This window comes from Saprolegnia diclina (genome assembly GCF_000281045.1).
Source record: "Saprolegnia diclina VS20 unplaced genomic scaffold supercont1.32, whole genome shotgun sequence".
Classification (NCBI taxonomy): domain Eukaryota; phylum Oomycota; class Saprolegniomycetes; order Saprolegniales; family Saprolegniaceae; genus Saprolegnia; species Saprolegnia diclina.
Window position 1 is genome coordinate 498,514 of NW_008246099.1, and position 15,447 is coordinate 513,960.

Below are 15,447 nucleotides of genomic sequence, written 5' to 3' on the forward strand. Positions count from 1 at the left end.
GATCGCGAAGCTTGGTAGGGAAGGGCCGCGTTGTCATGCGGCATTCCCGGGCCGCAACCACAATGCGACGACTGTTGTCAAGTTGGGATTTGATTTGCCACCAATTGCGCAGCCACGGCCTGGCGAAGTAGGGATGGAGATTGCTTCTACGTATGCCAAATCTGGTCGTATGAAGATAAGGCGACAATATATGCCGGTATGGTCGTCGAAACCTGTACACCGGCTGCTAAAAACAAGAGCAAACGAAGCGCTTTTGGCTCCAGATTAGAACTCGATCATCTTCTATGACCGGTACCAGCACATCCATCATTTAAGTCTGGGACACCGCTTTCAATGTTTTCGTAATGCCAATCTGCCTTTGGGATGAACCACTGTGCAAAGGGATCGCTGGCGGTCGGCATGAGCGGTCGGTAGACTTCTTTGTACATACCGGCGAGCGAATGAAGAAGAAGGAGATTGCTAGTCTCTACGTATGCGAAGTCTTTGTGTAATTATGAAGATTCCGCGAAACACGTTCATATATATACCGATATATAATGACTTGCACATACAGTTGCAATAATGTCAACATCCGTCGGGCCGAATTCTCGTCGACTGTGGAAGCTACTGCATATCCCATTTTCCGTCGGAGTAGTTGCAGAAAAGTTCGAGAAGCCAAGCGTGATTAGTGTTCTAGATGGCGATCAGATAACGTCTTGCCTGGAAGATCAAATTCTTCGTTTCTGGTCAATCGTGCACCTTCTCATGTACATGGTTGGAAGGCAATACAAACATATCTCCCAGGCAAGAGTTGTGCGACTTCTTAGTTGCGGCAACCCCATACCGGTAGTGCACCTCGTCCCTTCGGAAGAAACCCCAATTCTTGTTCGCCGTGCATGAATTCCTGGGGTAAGCTGTAAGAAATAGAATTGATACATTCACAACCATTCATTGCCGTGTTGAGTTGGGTGCAACACATCGATTTGGCACAAAAATACGCTACGCTATGACAGCCGTCCGTTAAAGCATACGAAACGCGGATTAACATGTGTTAAAGATGTCGAATTTGTGACCGCTGATTTCAGCGGGATGTCCAAAGAATGGGTGTAAGGACTTCCACCTGGTAAAAGTTTACGTAGTATACATCGAAATGTTTGCGCAGTACAATTTGTATTAGTACACCTTTCACTACTGTACTTTGAGGTAGGGTAATGAGCGGTGAAATTATAGAAAAATATGTAATCTCACTTGCTGGTTCTGCGCGCATGAGTCATATCTCGGCTTCTTGGGTGTGTAGTGACGTGACTCCATTTGATCTCGTGAATACCACTATGTTAGTGTTGCCGACACACGTCGCCTATATAGTACGCGATGATTGGCGTGCGTCATAGCCGGGTGGCAGCAGCTTCTTTTGCTCGACTTGAGTTTCAATCCTCTCGAAACAGGAATGGTAGAATTTCATTTGCAGTACGAGCAAGGTGCCGATGTAGTGTTGATACACGAACCAATGCTAAACATGTGCCTTCGACGGAAAGTGTGTCGCTGATTCTCTTGATGCCCAAAATACTAAAGCTTTGTACGACGATCGAATCTCGACAACATCTTGCAACGGTCGCAAGTGAGCCCGCCGTTTGCACGTCGGATCGTCACGGCGGTGATTATGCGCCCATAATCTGAGACCGATCAGGGTACAGTAAGCCAATCAGCGCATGCGAAATGTGGTCTCGATCTTTGCGTCGAGCAACTCTTGTTCGTATTACATGTAGTGCTGCCGGGATAAAGGAGCGCATTACGCGGGACGGCCAATCTCTCCTTGCTCACCTGCTTGGCCACGTGGAGATGAGCACCTGGCAATGGCACGCCACCGATCTCGCCGTAGCGTGTCGCGCGCATGTGAGCTGCCATGGTTCAGCGGGAAGAACTCTTGCAAAGTTGCAGCATGGGCGTTATCAGCGACCCCTCCAACGCTTTCAAGAGGGAGCGATGGATGGATGACGTTTATGGCGATCGCCAACTCTGCAGCTCCACTCTGCCTGTCTGATGTACAGTTTTGGTGACAGCTGCGCGACGATCAATGATGTCTGCCCCACAAAGACGCCGCCGTTGCCATCTCTTCATCTCTTTTTCTTGCAAGCACGGCCGTGCGACACAAAGCTTGTCAATTGGGCGTCGTGCGACGCCATATGGTGATTTGGTCTTGATCTCTCTTGCAGTACGACAGTGGACTGCGGCTGATGAGGGATGGTTTGGTCTTGATCTATTTCCAATTCGATGCCCCCTTCCTTCTCATCCAACGCTCAACCCACCGCCACGGCCAGACGACCCTTCCAACTTCAAGCTCTGCTCGCATTACAAATTAATTGTATGCCAGCTGCCACACTGTACGTCGAGTGGCGTCTCCCATGTTGCCTCGTGCACCGCGAAATGGCAACGTTGATGCCGGCGTGCCTCCCATCCTGCTCCACTCTTCCTTATACAAACCCGAGTATACTCGCATGGCGACGACAGCTGGTCGTCCGTCTGGGTTGGCTTCTTGACACGCGAATAGTGTCATCTGTTTTCGAGCGATTACGGCGCCATGATGGCTGGGCCTTTCCATTTTCCATCCAATCAAATAAGTCCAGGCACATCTTTTCAACCAATAATCACTCTCCGTTCCCAATCACTCGCTGTCGTGGGACGATGCCAGGATCGGCACCTGAGCTAAGGCCGCCCTGCAACCGGCTATACGCGCGTGTCTCAGCGTAGCAGCGGCCAAGAATCAGAGCGAAAAGTCATTTGTGAACTTACCAAGTCGCCGACACAGCATGATGTACTTCTTTCCGCAGAGCATGCTCCCGGTCATGACGACCACCGTCAAGGAAGAGCGCCCCGCCGTCTCGGGTGCGTGGTCCGAGCTTGAGCACAAGCGGTTTCTCGTCGCGCTCGAGCTGTATCCCAAGGGCCCGTGGAAGGCGATCGCAAGCTACGTCGGCACGCGCACCCCGCGCCAGACTCAGACACATGCCCAAAAGTACCGCGAGAAGCTCTTCCGCCAGATGCGTGGGCTCAAGAAGGGCCCGGGCTCCAAGGCCAAGAAAACGCAAGATGTCATGGAGGCCGTCTATAACGAGATCAAGTCGATCACGTTCGAAGCCGTCGACCCGGTCGCAATGACACCCACGGCGGCGGCAACGTCCGCTGCATCGCCTACCGACGTCACGGATGTCTCCGAGTGTCAGATGCAGATGCTCATGCTCGACAACATGACGTTTGAAGAATCCCTCGACTACCTCATTGGGTGTGTCGAGGAAGTGTAATCGCCGACGACGTCAATCATGGAAGCCTATTTATCCCGATAGAAAGACAGTGTGTCGTCGTCGTCTTAGTTGTCGAACTTGAATGTATTTACATTTTATGAAAGACCTGTAGTGGACCTTAATCCCACCGCCGCTGCACAGCCACGCAGCGCGCAACGCCGCAAAGGTCGAACACGATGCGTGGCGCGGACCAGGCTGGCGTGCCTTCAAAGAGCGACGCTACCGTGCCGGCTTGGGTAAACCCGACTTCAAGGAGCACGTCGCCACCGGGTGCGACAAGGGGAGGAAGCCTCGGAATCAGAGCCTCGTACACGGCCAAACCGTTGTTGTCCGCAAAGAGTGCCGAGTGGGGTTCGTACGCCGCCACTACACATCCATAGTGGAGCTATCCGCTACCTCATATATCTGGCATGTCGTGTACCGTGGTCATCCATGACATCGACTTCACTGAGAGCAATGTATGGTGGGTTGCACAACACAACGTCGAAGTCTTCGTACAACTCCAAGGTGGTCATGTCGTGTTCCATAAAACGCGCTCGGGCGGCAACGCCAAGCGCAACAGCATTGGATGACGCGACGTCCAGCGCCGCTGCCGAGACGTCGACACCCAGGCCCGTCGCGCGCGGGTACTCGGTCAACGCTGCGACCAAGAGACAACCGCTGCCGGTGCCAAGGTCCAGTACGCGCAACGCTTCGCCTTTGTCTTGCCGGTGTTGCTACAACATCCATTTTACGTCCGTTGTCATCGTCGAACGTACGAGCATGATATCCAGTAGCCGCTCCGTTTCGGGTCTCGGAATGAGCGTCGCCGGCGTAACCCTGAACGGCAAGGACCAAAACTCCTTCGTGCCGAGAACGTAGGCCAGCGGCTCGCCCTTCAGACGACGCGCAGCCAATGCATCGACAGACGACCATTGCGCTTCGCTTAGCTACACGCCAACGACGATGAGCCGCGTCGCTCCAGGAGCAACTTCGCACCGGCGTCGTCGGCGCCGACACCATGCCTTCGATAGTCATCGGTGGATCGAACGCGTAGCGCACGAGAGCACTTGCATCGAGGCGCGGAAGCCCGCGCGCCATGAGCTGCTGGCGCGCAGCCACCACCGTGGTGCACCAGCGCTTCATTGTCCGGATAAATGACTGTCATATCCGGTTCTCCGACGGCGGGTGGGTGCGACAGGCGTGGTGCATGATCGGCTTACGAAACACGGAGCGGTCGTTGAAGTGCCGAAAAGATCAAGCGTGAGCGAGAAGCTTGAAGTGCCGAAAAGATCAAGCGTGAGCGAGAAGCTTGAAGGTGGCACGGAGAAATATCAAGCCCACTACGACTGCAACCAAGCTCGGTCCGCCGGCGTGTCTTGTCGCGTTTGGCCGCAACAGCTTCCGTTCGCAGTGGACACGCGTGCGTGCCCCCGAGTTGGTTGCCCCTCTGCAAAAGTGAAGGGGAAATTGACAAATCTGGGTGTGTTGCGCCAAAACAGGAATTTTGAAGTTCCCGGCAGGGTATTTGGGGTTGTGTGACAAGGTTGGCGCAGGGAAGGGAGGTTGAAGGTTTGTTGCACAGGTATTATTGTTTGCGAATAAGGAGGCGTAGAAGGACAGGGGCACGTCTCGACGCCATAGCGTGCCTCAGAGCTGTGCCACAGCATAGTAAAACCACGTCTATGTATTTTTATGCAATTTACCCAGTTTTGGTTGAATTGGCGCCATCGTTCACCCAGTTTGGTCATTTTCCCAAGTGGCAAATAGATTGGCACAAAATCTATGACTCGATCGCGGCCATTTGGCGCGCCACGAGCGCCTTGTAGATGCCGCCGACGGCCATGAGTTGGTCGTGCGTACCTTGTTCGACGATGCGGCCCTCGTGCGCGACGGCAATCTTGTCTGCGTCGCGGATCGTCGTGAGGCGGTGGGCCACAATCACGGTCGTGCGCTTCTTCATTTTCAGAAGCGCGTCGAGTGACGCTTGCACGATGCGCTCGCTCTCGTTGTCGAGCGCACTTGTGGCTTCGTCCAGCAGCAAGACCTCTGGGTCCCTCAGAATGGCGCGCGCAATGGCAATGCGCTGCTTCTGGCCGCCCGACACTTGCACACCGCGATCGCCGACGTGCGTGTGGTATCCGTCGGGAAACTTGGAGATGAACTCGTGGGCGTTGGCCATCTTAGCAGCAGCTTCGACATCGTCCATGCTCGCTCCCGGCTTGCCCGTCAAGATGTTGTCAGCAATCGTGCCCGTAAAGAGCACAGGCTCTTGCCCAACGAGTGAAATGTGCTCGCGGAGCCAACTAAGATTCAGCTCGTGGAGGTCCACGCCATCAAGAAGCACGCGGCCGGCCAGCGGATCGTAGAAGCGCTCGATGAGTCCGATGGCCGTGCTCTTGCCACTGCCGCTCGCGCCAACGAGCGCGACCGTCGTACCGGCCTCGATCACGAGGTTGTAGTCGACATACACGCGCGAGTCGGGCCGCGCAGGGTACGCAAACTGAACGCTTTCAAATGTGATCGTGCCCACGACGTGGTCCAGTGTCCGCCCGGTCGTCGACATGGCATCGATCTTGGGTATGCGGTCGATGAGCGAGAAAACGTTCGAGGCGGCGCGTGCGACCTTGCCGCGCTCGGCGAGACTCTGCGCCGCCTGCCCGACGCCAAAGCTGCTCATCATGATGGCCATGAGCACCATGAACATCTGCTCGAACGTGATGATGCCGTGCGAGATCATGTAGCCGCCGATGTAGAAGAGGAAGGCCATCGCGAAGAACATCATGCTTTGGGCAACACCAAAGACGAGACCACCGATAAGCGCAGCCCGCTGGTCAGCTTTGATGGCGACGGCGACGTGCTTGCAGTATGTGGCTGCGATGGTAGACTCGAGGTTGAACGACGCGACGGTGCGAATCGAGTTGATTGTTTCCGAGAGGAGTGCACCGGCAAGAACGTCGCCAGGATTCTCCTTGGTTTCATCGGATTGCATTGACTTGGCGCGCATCTTGCTCGCAAACGCGAGCATCGGGAAGACAGCGAGGAGCGCGAGCGTCATTTGCCAGCTGTAGTAGAACGCGATCGCAAAGGCCGTGAGGAGGCACACCGCCATGTTGAGCACGTTCTTGAGGAGGTCGGCGGAGATCTTTTGCATCATGGCGCAGTCGGTCGAGAGGCCGGTTGTGAGCGCCCCGGACGAGTGTTCTGGCAGGTCGTACCATCCAACCTCTTGGCGCAGCATGGCCGCAAAACCCATCGCTCGGATGCGCGTTGTGAGGCGCTCCGAAACGACGCTAAAGCCATAGTCCTGCGCGATCTTCCCAGATGCGTAAGCGGCACCAAGGATCAAGAAGTAGCATCCCCAGTGCCAACCCCGCGTCTTCATTTCGTCAGCCGTCAGCTTGAAGTCGAAGAAGAGCACAATACACTTGGACAAGAGCACGCCCCAGACTGGAAACGTCGCACCCGAGATGACCGATCCAATGCAGCCGAGAATCGTATAGTGTAGCTCCGGCTGGCTTAGGGCCCAGATGCGTGAAGCAGGCACCTCGTACAACTTGGTCGACGGCAGCTCCTCGGCGGAAGCCACTGGTGTTGACTTCGCGGGAGTTGAGGGGGACACCACGGACGAACCAACGGTCGCAACGTCGTCGTTCTCTTCCGCAAAACCCATCACGCCGCTCGTTCGCTTCGCTGGGCTTTTCCGCGACTGGGCTTCGACAAGCATGCGGTACTGACCGTTCTCGAGGCGCATGAGCTCGTCGTGGGACCCTTGCTCGACAACGCGGCCAGTGTCCAAGACGACAATACGGTCGGCGTCACGGACCGTGGCCAGTCGGTGCGCAATAATGATTGTCGTGCGCTTTCGCGCTTCGAGGAGCTTGTCGAGCGATTCCTGCACGATGCCCTCACTTTCCGTGTCAAGCGCGGACGTTGCTTCGTCCAGGAGAAGCACCGCTGGATTCTTGATGATTGCTCGGGCTATCGCGATGCGTTGTTTCTACATAAACAAACAGATGAAGAGTGCTCTCTCACTGAAGCTGGGGCACCTGACCGCCCGAGAGCTGCGTGCCGCGCTCGCCGACCATCGTATCAAAGCCAAGAGGAAAGCTCTTGATAAAGTCGAACGCGTTGGCTTGGCGCGCAGCGTCGTGGATCTCATCGAGCGTCGCCCCCGGCTTGCCGTGGCCAATGTTGTTGGCGATTGTATCTGCGAACAAGCATGGCTCTTGGCCGACGAGGCCTATTTGCGACCGCAGCCAACGCGTGTTGAGCTCTCGCAAGTCGACGCCATCGAGTTTCACGACACCAGAGACTGGGTCGTAGAAACGCTCGACGAGCGACACGATTGTACTCTTGCCCGACCCGCTCGGACCCACGAGCGCGACCTTCTCGCCCGCGCGAATGTCCAAGCTGTATCCGTTGCACACTTGAATTTCGGGGCGGTTGGGGTACACAAATTCAATGTTTTCGAGCGTAATCTGACCATCAACGTGGTCGAGTCGTCGGCCCGTCGTTGCCATCGGGTCGATCGCCGACGCCCGGTCCATGATGGCGTAAGCGTCAAAGGCCGCTGCGCGCGCCGACGCGGTCGCTTCGATCGATGGACCAGCTTGGCCAAGAGCCATGGCGCCCATGATAACACCAAAAAAGACGATGAGGACGCGCCCCCCGTCGTAGCAGTCGTTCGTGCACTTTGGAGTTTCCAGGTTGTCGTTGGCTACCAAGACTGCGCCGTACGAGATGGCGACCGTGTACGTGACGAAAATCATGCAAAAGGTAAAGCCGCCGCTAACGCCCGACATGAGGCCCTTCTGGATGCCTGCGGCCTCGGCCTCGACGAGCGCATGGTCGTACTTTTTGGCTGTCGCGGCCATCGAGTTGAACATGTGCACCGTGCGAATGTTGCTGAGCGCTTCTTCGGCGACGGCGCCGGCAGCGCCGTAGGCTTTGATCGCGCGCTGGACCGCGGCCGCGACCGTCTTAACCATTGTAAAGATGCCCGTCGCCAAGAGCGGGAGGAAGGCAAGGACGACGAGCGAGAGCTTCCAGCCCGACTTGAAACCGATCGCGATGCCGCACACAAACATGGCGAAAAAGTTGAATCCGTCGCCCACCTTGCGCCCGATGCCGTCCTGAATAAGGAGGATCGTCTCCGTAACCTTGCTCGAGAGCGTCTGCGGGTTGTTGACGTCGAACCAGCCGATCTCTTGCTTGAGGATACCGTCAATGTAGCACGCGCGGAGCCGCTGCGCCTGGCGCGACGATGTGTAGCTCCAGCAAGCAACTTGACCAAAGCCGCAAATGATGACACCGACGCCCATGCCCACAAACGTGAGGCAGATCGTCGTAACTTGGTTTAGCATGTCGCTGGTCTACATACACGGAATGATCAGTCACGTCATGGATTGCATTTGAGCTGTACGCCAGTGGGGTTGAAGGCCGATACCACACCGCCGAAGAGAAGGATGCGAAGTGGCTGCGCGCAGCCCGTGGCTGTCGCACAGAGCGTACCGACGACCATAAGGCCCTTGTCGGTTGGGTCCGCGAACCGAAAGAGCTGCGAAAATGAGACCGACTCTCCCGGCTTGCGCTTTGGTTTCACAGCTTTCTTGCTCGACGGCGATGGTGGCGGCGATGCGACGCCTCCCGCCTTTGGCGTGGCTGCCAGCACGTAGCCGGGCTCAGGTGCTGGCGTCGGGTCCGAGTTGCGCATGTGCACCTTGACCATGCGACTACAGATCGGAAGTGAACGTGTCTGAACTCACGGAAAGGGATGCTAAAGATAGCGACCAGCACAAATCGAGTTTGTGCTTGGCGCCAGGCCCAGCACTTGGGTTGAACAACGGCCATGCTAAGAATAAAGTCTTTCTGGGTTTTGGTTTCTTGGATCATTTGATGCTGTCGGTTCATGATGCGGAAGCCACCTTGCCCACTCGATGTGCTTTCTCGACGGACTGAGCTCGCTCAGGTGCTGGCAACAGAAAGATTGCGCAAGGGATGCGATCCTCGCGCGAGATCACCGTTGTTATGACGCTGCAGCGTCAGTGTTATCGTCCGATGACCTGCTTCAATTCAACGAATTACGAAAGCAAGCTGCACCGCACAATTGGCATTCTTCGCACAATGCAGCACCTTTCTGTGAGTTCTTTCGAGCACGATCTTTCAACAGCAGCGAGAATACATCTTGCCTCAAAAAGGCAAAAACAAGATATTTGGAGTATACCATAATAAACTCAAGGTGTATGAGATTCAAGAGAGGCAACGCAAGAGAGCAAAGTGAAGTGTGTATTCGTGATATGTACCAGGTAGTGGACGACTCGGAGCTTGCCAAAGCATCGGTGCCATCCGGATACGGCGGAAAGAAGGCCCACCAATCTCATCTCCTCGCGAACGAAAGAGGCTATCGCTATCGAGGCTTGAGCCTACCGACATGCACCTGGAAGCACCGTCAAATGGCATCAATTTTGTCGTCAAGCGAATGGCCAAATTTTTGTCGACGCATTTGTGGCTTGCCATCGAGTTGCAACCCAGAAGCCCTGCGAGGGCACAGCGCGGCAACTATGCTCGGAATTCGGTACCAAGGCGTGGCGGCGCAAGGGTCTCGCGAAGGAGACCGTTGTTATTGAATGGAGTTATTACATGCAATTATAAAGATATGGCGGACTCCTAATGCGCTCGTGAAGCAAAGTCGGTGCGTCAAGCGAGGAGCGTTACTGTAGTGGTTGCGATTCGGAGTTGTGCGAGGGACAAGGTGGTGCGCACATCAAGGGTTGTCTCGAAGAGCGTTCAGCCACTCGCCAAGCGATGGCACCACAGCACGACGAGCCAAGTGCCGGATATTGTGATAGTAGCTGGCTTGACCGGGAGCGCAGCAGCGGGAAGTTTTGTCAGCGTCGTGCGGAAGACAATACCAGACGCAGGGGTGCAAGATCAGCCAGAGGGTGTGCCGCCGCGCCGTACTAGAGAAAGCCAGCGACTGACGACAGGTGTTGCATCTTCCAAATATCCCGCATCGGTCCAAAAGCGCGCCAGATCGCGCGGACGTATGGCCAGCGCACCAACGCGAACCAAATTGTTCTTACGGTGAACAACGAACGAATTGGGTCGTTGTGCTCAATAGACGTTACCTACAGTCAGACCAGATTAGTCCGGCTCGCTCGCTTCGGCTTGCTCGGCTTCGCGAATGGCAAGACAATATATATATATATATATGAACGTGTTCCGCGTTATCTTCATTATGACACAAAGACTTCGCATACGTAGCGCTACGCCTGAATGCGTGGGAGTTGGCTCCAGCACTTGGTCGTTGGGACCGAGCGGCGCACGAAGAGATCCATCCCGTGGTGGACCCCACTCGCCGAGTCATAGCTCGCGCGAGGTCAAGACAATGGGGCACTAAACAAGGGGCTCGCATCGTGGGCTCGCATAGGTGTCACCAACACAGTATTTCGTGATGAGAGGAAGGCTTCATTTTTTGGGGTTTTAAATAGTCGGTGGTCACAACATGGAGGAGGTTCATAGTTCATGCACATTAGAGTGCGTCCTTAGAAGGAAGCCAGACACGGCATGGTCGCGGCAAAGGCTTCAACTTCGAGGAGCTTGCGCATAGGGCGCTGCTGAAGGGCCTTCTTTGTCTTCTGGAGGTCGCGGACTTGCGTCTGGAGCGCGTTGCGGGGTGGCATGACCTGCGGCTTGGCCTTATTGAGGCCGCGGGCCTTGGGTGCAGCACGGCGCGTCGTCGAAGGGCGGCGTTGGGCCTTGGCGACGGACGCCTCGCACCACGAGTAGCTGGTCGTCGACATCATATCTCCCTTGCTTCCTTCGGACTCGGCAAATTGAAAAGTAAGAGGAACGTGGCGCATGCAGCTTTCGCTCAGGTGTATAGTACAAGTGAATTAAACACCATTACAGTCGGCGCATCTCCCACATTCAAAACGCTGTTAAGTTGGCCCTGCGCGATGTTTTCATAATTAAGGTCTTGCTATTTCGCTGCTAAGTCGTGCTGGACATTCGCAGCTTCTTGAAGAACGACTGCATTTTGTGTTGGGGTGAGTTGGACCGCGCCATCTTGCCACGGTGGACAGCGCGTCGTCGGCAAGACAGCGGTTGTAATGCGCTGGTCTTTGATCCCGACGCTGCGTCGACGCTTTGGACGACTTGATACTGCATTTGCCGTCTGCTTAGCACTCGCCATTTGTTGCATATCTTGCATTTCTGGACTTTTCGGTCGAGTTTGTGGACTGGCAAGGGCTGCCGACCAGGTTTCGAGGCAGCGACCGCTGGACGCATCCACGCGACACGATCGAGGACCTGAGCCAAAGTATCGGCGACACATCGCGGCATCTGCCTCGGATTGTTTTTCGCTTGTCCTGCGTGTCTTGGCGGCGGAACAAAGACGAACGCCAGAGTGCATGACTGCACGTCCCACGTGTCTCCTGTCAGGCGCTGTATTAAACACAAGACATCATATTAAGTTTTAAACATATGGGCCTTGTTCAGTATTCCTCCGTGCTGCGTTCGTTCGAATCTTCCACTCGTTCGTGGTGCGGATTGGCTGCGGGAATTTTTTTGTCAACCAATCAACGCGCGCAAGACGTTTCGGTGTTTCAATTGGCCAATCAAAGTGTTCTTGTAGGATCGCCTGCGCCAATGAGCAGCCAGCACGAGTGGAAAGGATCTCAGCTTCGATATCCAAGGGCGATGTCGCATGATGGTCGCATACCCTGGTCATATCGCGATGGACGAAGCCATTCCTTAACTGGCACCAGCAACTACGAGCAGCATGGCCGATGAGAAGCGCATCTCCTCGTATGCTGCGCCTTGGCACATGCTCCGGGAAGCCATGTCCCGCTTCACCGCCAACGTCGAAGATGTCGTTGACCGCGTCGTGATGGCGCTTCGAGCTTCGGCACCAGCACCCACCGCAGCCTTTACACCGCGTCGCATACTACTGCCGTCGGGGCGCGACGCCACTGAGCTTCTGCATACCCGGCGCCGGTCGTGCGTATTTGCGTCCATCGCCGACAATTGGGACAGCGAGGATGAGACGGATGGCAGTGAAGATGCCTTCTCGATGGACTGCGACGCACTCTGCGACGACGAAGACGAAGATGTCGACATGGCGTTCTCAATATCCGAACACATGGAGCGTGCTCACGCCGCCCGGGTGCTCCAGCGGACGTACCGCCTTTGGCGACGACGCGCCGCCAAGCGCCGTGACCAGTCGATGGTCGTCGTCCGCGGACCGTCCCCTCGCCCACTGAAGCGAAAGCGGTCTGAAGGTTTTGCGGCGCCGAGCGACTTTGTGTGGCGCAGCCGTGCGATTGCGCAAAAGCTCCTCGAGCCGACCGACAAGCAGCGATTCAGGGCGCTCATGTCGACGTCGTAGTCGTCCCTCCGTGCTTTGTACGTCAAACTATAATAGAGCGTTCCGTGTACTAGTAGTATTCACGACGATTCTAACGCGACGCATCCACCGATTTCCGCGTTCTCGCTGGCCGCAGTACTACTACGTCGCGTATTCGCCGCCATCGAGCTCCTGAGTCCAGTCAAACGGCTGCCACATCGCGAGGAAGTCGCGGACGCGGTCCTTCTCGGCGTCAAACGAGGCGTGGTACTTGCCATATCGGCGCGGGTCGACCTCGAGGATGCCCGAGAGGATGTCCATGCCAAAGTCTTTCGGGAATTGCGCCGCGTCTTCAATGATGTGACCGTACCCACCGTTCGACCACTCGACGTGAAAGTAGGCGAATTGCTACAGCATTCGACACTGGATGAAGTCGCCATCATCGATGGACCATACCGGCGGGATCGAGCGTTGGAGCCCCTTCTCGGTCGTGTCGATGACCTTCTTGTGCGTCGCCCACTCTTCGTCGCATTCGACCAAGCCTTGCTTAAAGTACATGGGCACGTCCGGCTCCAATTGCAGCGGCACGGGCACGCACTCGATGACCGTGTGACGCTTCTTGGCTGGGTCCATCGTCGTCTCGAGAAAAACAACTGCGGAGCCCGAGGCCGCCCACATGGAGCGCAGCGCCTACGACAGTGCATATTACGCGATCAAGTAATCCACGATTGTGTACCTTCTTGAAGCGTTCAATCTCGGCGACCGTGTTTTCGTCGGCCGCCGTCGTCGACGCGAGGTGTTCCATGGGGGCGATGATGCACTGACCGGGCACGATCGTCGCGGCCGACGGCAGCGCGACGTATGCATACTCGCCCATCGCAATCATGAGGTGCTTCTTGAAGCTCTCGCTCTTCATACAGAACCAACAGCGCTGCATGGCCGTGTCCCACTGCATCCGGCTCTTGAGCATTTGCCGCTCCGAGCTCTGGACGAACGCGCGCTCCGTGAGCCGGTCCTTCGCATCCCGGTATAGCCGCATGTCGACCGCATCTTCCTCGTCGAGGCCGCTCGCACTTGCACCTTTGACGTCCGAGTGATTGTAGCGCGTCCCCAGGCGCATGACGTTCTGCGCATGAACCGAGTCCATATCTGGCGCGTTGCGCTCGTTTCGAACGAGCTCTTCGAGACTCAAGTGTGCACCGCTGTCGACAGTGCTACGCTTGCCCTTCTTGGAGCCAGGCTTGAGATCCTCGGGCCGCATTGGCACCCGGGCGCGCTGACGAGATGCCATGGCCGGCGCAGACGCGTGGATTTCGTCGCGCTCGGCTTCATTGAGCTGCGCCGTAAAGCGCTCAAAGTTGACAAGGTCGCCGCGCATCTTGGCCTTGAGTGCACGCGCGGCAAGCTGGTTCAAGTCGATCGCACCCGACTCTAAACGAGGTACTTCTTCCGTCAAAACAGACGTCGGCGCCTGCGTTGACGCTTCCTCGACGACGGCAATTTCTTCAGTGGCGATAGGTGTCGCTCGGGGAGCTGTCAGTGACCCGTACAAAAACGCCGCACGTCTCTTCGCTTCCTCTTCGGGCTCCGAGTTGACGGGGCTCGGCGACCGACGGGACCGACTGCGACTGCGTCGACGCGGACTCGGCAACCGACGTCGGGTTCGATCCCGACTGCGATCACGGGATCGACGTCGGTTACGGTCGTCTCTGCGGCGCACGGGCTGCCCGCGGCGGCGTGTATCGTCGTCGCTGTCCGGAAGCTTCGAATAATCGATAGGCTCCTCGTCATCCTCGGCGTATTGTTTGGCACCCTCCTTATCGCCGCTGCTTGTTGCCAAGGCCGACGACGAAAGCCCCGAGCGCTCGATGCGCTTGTTGTACTTCTCAATAAGAGACTTGTCGCCACCCGAAGAAGATGCGTCACGTCGTCGTTGCTGGTCCGAATCGCGATGACGCTTGTAGTGCAGGTGCGCGTCCATGCGGGCGCCGCGCGCTTGCTCCTCGAGCATTTGCAGGTCCATGCCATACTGCGCCTGAACGACGGATTCCAGGGATTGACCCGTCTCCCGCGCGCGGTCCTTCGCCCGCTGCAGCATCTTGGCCTTCCAGCTCGCACCGCCGTCGCCGACAGTTGCGTCCACGGGCGCGGCCATCATGGCCACTTGCTCGACTTTCTTGGGGTCGTAGAGGCCGTAGAGAAGACCTGTGTTGGGTTCGCGCTTCCCGTTGTCAATCTCCTCCTGAAGCGTTGCAGCTTCGTCGGCCTTTCGCTGGTCGTCGACCGAGAGCTCCACCTTACGTGGCCCCGACACGAAGTCCTGCCACACATACACGATCACTACAGGAGCCAGAGCTTGCACACACCATGTCCATCCATTCGTCGCGCTTGAGCAGCGACGGCGTTGGGGCCGGCGGCGATGGAGGCGCGTCCTTCTGTGTGATGAGCCGTGGTCATCAAGCATGAAGAACGTACCTTCTTCTTGTGCTTCTTGGACTCCTTCTTGTGCTTCTTGGCCTTCTTCTTGCTGCTCTCGTCGTCCGAGTCGGCGTTCGCGACGAAGCGGATCCCGGACAAGAGCGACGACATGCTTGCTGTTTCGCACCGGTCCTCGACTGCCTCCAGTCCCCAGCGTTGAGTTGAGTTTGGCCCCTACAAACATAAATACTGAAAATTGAGTTCCGGGCACCGGTATTTGAGTTGAGCATCGGAAGTCCCATGATTGGCGGATTGGCTGAAACGTAATAAGCCAATCCGAACGCACCATTTGCCACCCGCACCCCCGCATTCAAACCCACGTCGTTGATAAGTATACGTGCCAGGCGTCGGTGGTCTTTTAGA

The 15,447-nt window shown here is 56.5% G+C and overlaps 6 protein-coding genes across 6 annotated transcripts; 2 read left to right on the forward strand and 4 right to left on the reverse strand.

Moving 5' to 3' along the window:
- Positions 1 to 2,611: 2,611 nt before the first annotated feature.
- Positions 2,612 to 3,385, forward strand: SDRG_09902 (hypothetical protein). Its single transcript, XM_008615864.1, has one exon. It carries the CDS (start codon positions 2,787 to 2,789, stop codon positions 3,276 to 3,278), a length of 492 nt encoding a protein of 163 aa, XP_008614086.1. The 5' UTR covers positions 2,612 to 2,786; the 3' UTR covers positions 3,279 to 3,385.
- Positions 3,342 to 4,411, reverse strand: SDRG_09903 (hypothetical protein). The gene is made up of 4 exons (XM_008615865.1): positions 4,257 to 4,411; positions 4,037 to 4,207; positions 3,700 to 3,994; positions 3,342 to 3,644 (listed from the first exon to the last, which is right to left on the reverse strand). The coding sequence occupies exons 1-4, from the start codon at positions 4,401 to 4,403 to the stop codon at positions 3,397 to 3,399; spliced, it is 861 nt and encodes a 286-aa protein (XP_008614087.1). The 5' UTR covers positions 4,404 to 4,411; the 3' UTR covers positions 3,342 to 3,396.
- A 407-nt stretch (positions 4,412 to 4,818) lies between these two features.
- Positions 4,819 to 9,054, reverse strand: SDRG_09904 (hypothetical protein). The gene is made up of 3 exons (XM_008615866.1): positions 8,683 to 9,054; positions 7,307 to 8,632; positions 4,819 to 7,257 (listed from the first exon to the last, which is right to left on the reverse strand). Exons 1-3 carry the CDS (start codon positions 8,986 to 8,988, stop codon positions 5,041 to 5,043), a joined length of 3,849 nt encoding a protein of 1,282 aa, XP_008614088.1. The 5' UTR covers positions 8,989 to 9,054; the 3' UTR covers positions 4,819 to 5,040.
- A 1,750-nt stretch (positions 9,055 to 10,804) lies between these two features.
- Positions 10,805 to 11,065, reverse strand: SDRG_09905 (hypothetical protein; the record flags this gene model as incomplete). The annotated part of the gene is made up of 1 exon (XM_008615867.1): positions 10,805 to 11,065. One exon carries the CDS (start codon positions 11,063 to 11,065, stop codon positions 10,805 to 10,807), a length of 261 nt encoding a protein of 86 aa, XP_008614089.1.
- An 891-nt stretch (positions 11,066 to 11,956) lies between these two features.
- Positions 11,957 to 12,746, forward strand: SDRG_09906 (hypothetical protein). The gene has a single exon (XM_008615868.1). The coding sequence runs from the start codon at positions 12,043 to 12,045 to the stop codon at positions 12,646 to 12,648; it is 606 nt and encodes a 201-aa protein (XP_008614090.1). The 5' UTR covers positions 11,957 to 12,042; the 3' UTR covers positions 12,649 to 12,746.
- SDRG_09907 (hypothetical protein) lies at positions 12,665 to 15,255 on the reverse strand. Its single transcript, XM_008615869.1, has 5 exons — positions 15,082 to 15,255; positions 14,973 to 15,038; positions 13,343 to 14,926; positions 13,063 to 13,296; positions 12,665 to 13,014 (listed from the first exon to the last, which is right to left on the reverse strand). Exons 1-5 carry the CDS (start codon positions 15,193 to 15,195, stop codon positions 12,769 to 12,771), a joined length of 2,244 nt encoding a protein of 747 aa, XP_008614091.1. The 5' UTR covers positions 15,196 to 15,255; the 3' UTR covers positions 12,665 to 12,768.
- Positions 15,256 to 15,447: the final 192 nt, after the last annotated feature.

Coding starts and splice junctions, on each gene's coding strand:
- SDRG_09902 (XM_008615864.1), top strand. CDS start 2,787: ATGATGTACTTCTTTCCGCAGAGCATGCTCCCGGTCATGACGACCACC.
- SDRG_09903 (XM_008615865.1), bottom strand. CDS start 4,403: ATGAAGCGCTGGTGCACCACGGTGGTGGCTGCGCGCCAGCAGCTCATG. Junction 4,208..4,256: donor TGTCGGCGCCGACGACGCCG/GTGCGAAGTTGC, acceptor GTTGGCGTGTAG/CTAAGCGAAGCGCAATGGTC. Junction 3,995..4,036: donor GGCTACTGGATATCATGCTC/GTACGTTCGACG, acceptor TGGATGTTGTAG/CAACACCGGCAAGACAAAGG.
- SDRG_09904 (XM_008615866.1), bottom strand. CDS start 8,988: ATGGTCAAGGTGCACATGCGCAACTCGGACCCGACGCCAGCACCTGAG. Junction 8,633..8,682: donor CGGCCTTCAACCCCACTGGC/GTACAGCTCAAA, acceptor CCGTGTATGTAG/ACCAGCGACATGCTAAACCA. Junction 7,258..7,306: donor CGCAGCTCTCGGGCGGTCAG/GTGCCCCAGCTT, acceptor TTGTTTATGTAG/AAACAACGCATCGCGATAGC.
- SDRG_09906 (XM_008615868.1), top strand. CDS start 12,043: ATGGCCGATGAGAAGCGCATCTCCTCGTATGCTGCGCCTTGGCACATG.
- SDRG_09907 (XM_008615869.1), bottom strand. CDS start 15,195: ATGTCGTCGCTCTTGTCCGGGATCCGCTTCGTCGCGAACGCCGACTCG. Junction 15,039..15,081: donor CCAAGAAGCACAAGAAGAAG/GTACGTTCTTCA, acceptor ATCACACAGAAG/GACGCGCCTCCATCGCCGCC. Junction 14,927..14,972: donor GCGACGAATGGATGGACATG/GTGTGTGCAAGC, acceptor TATGTGTGGCAG/GACTTCGTGTCGGGGCCACG.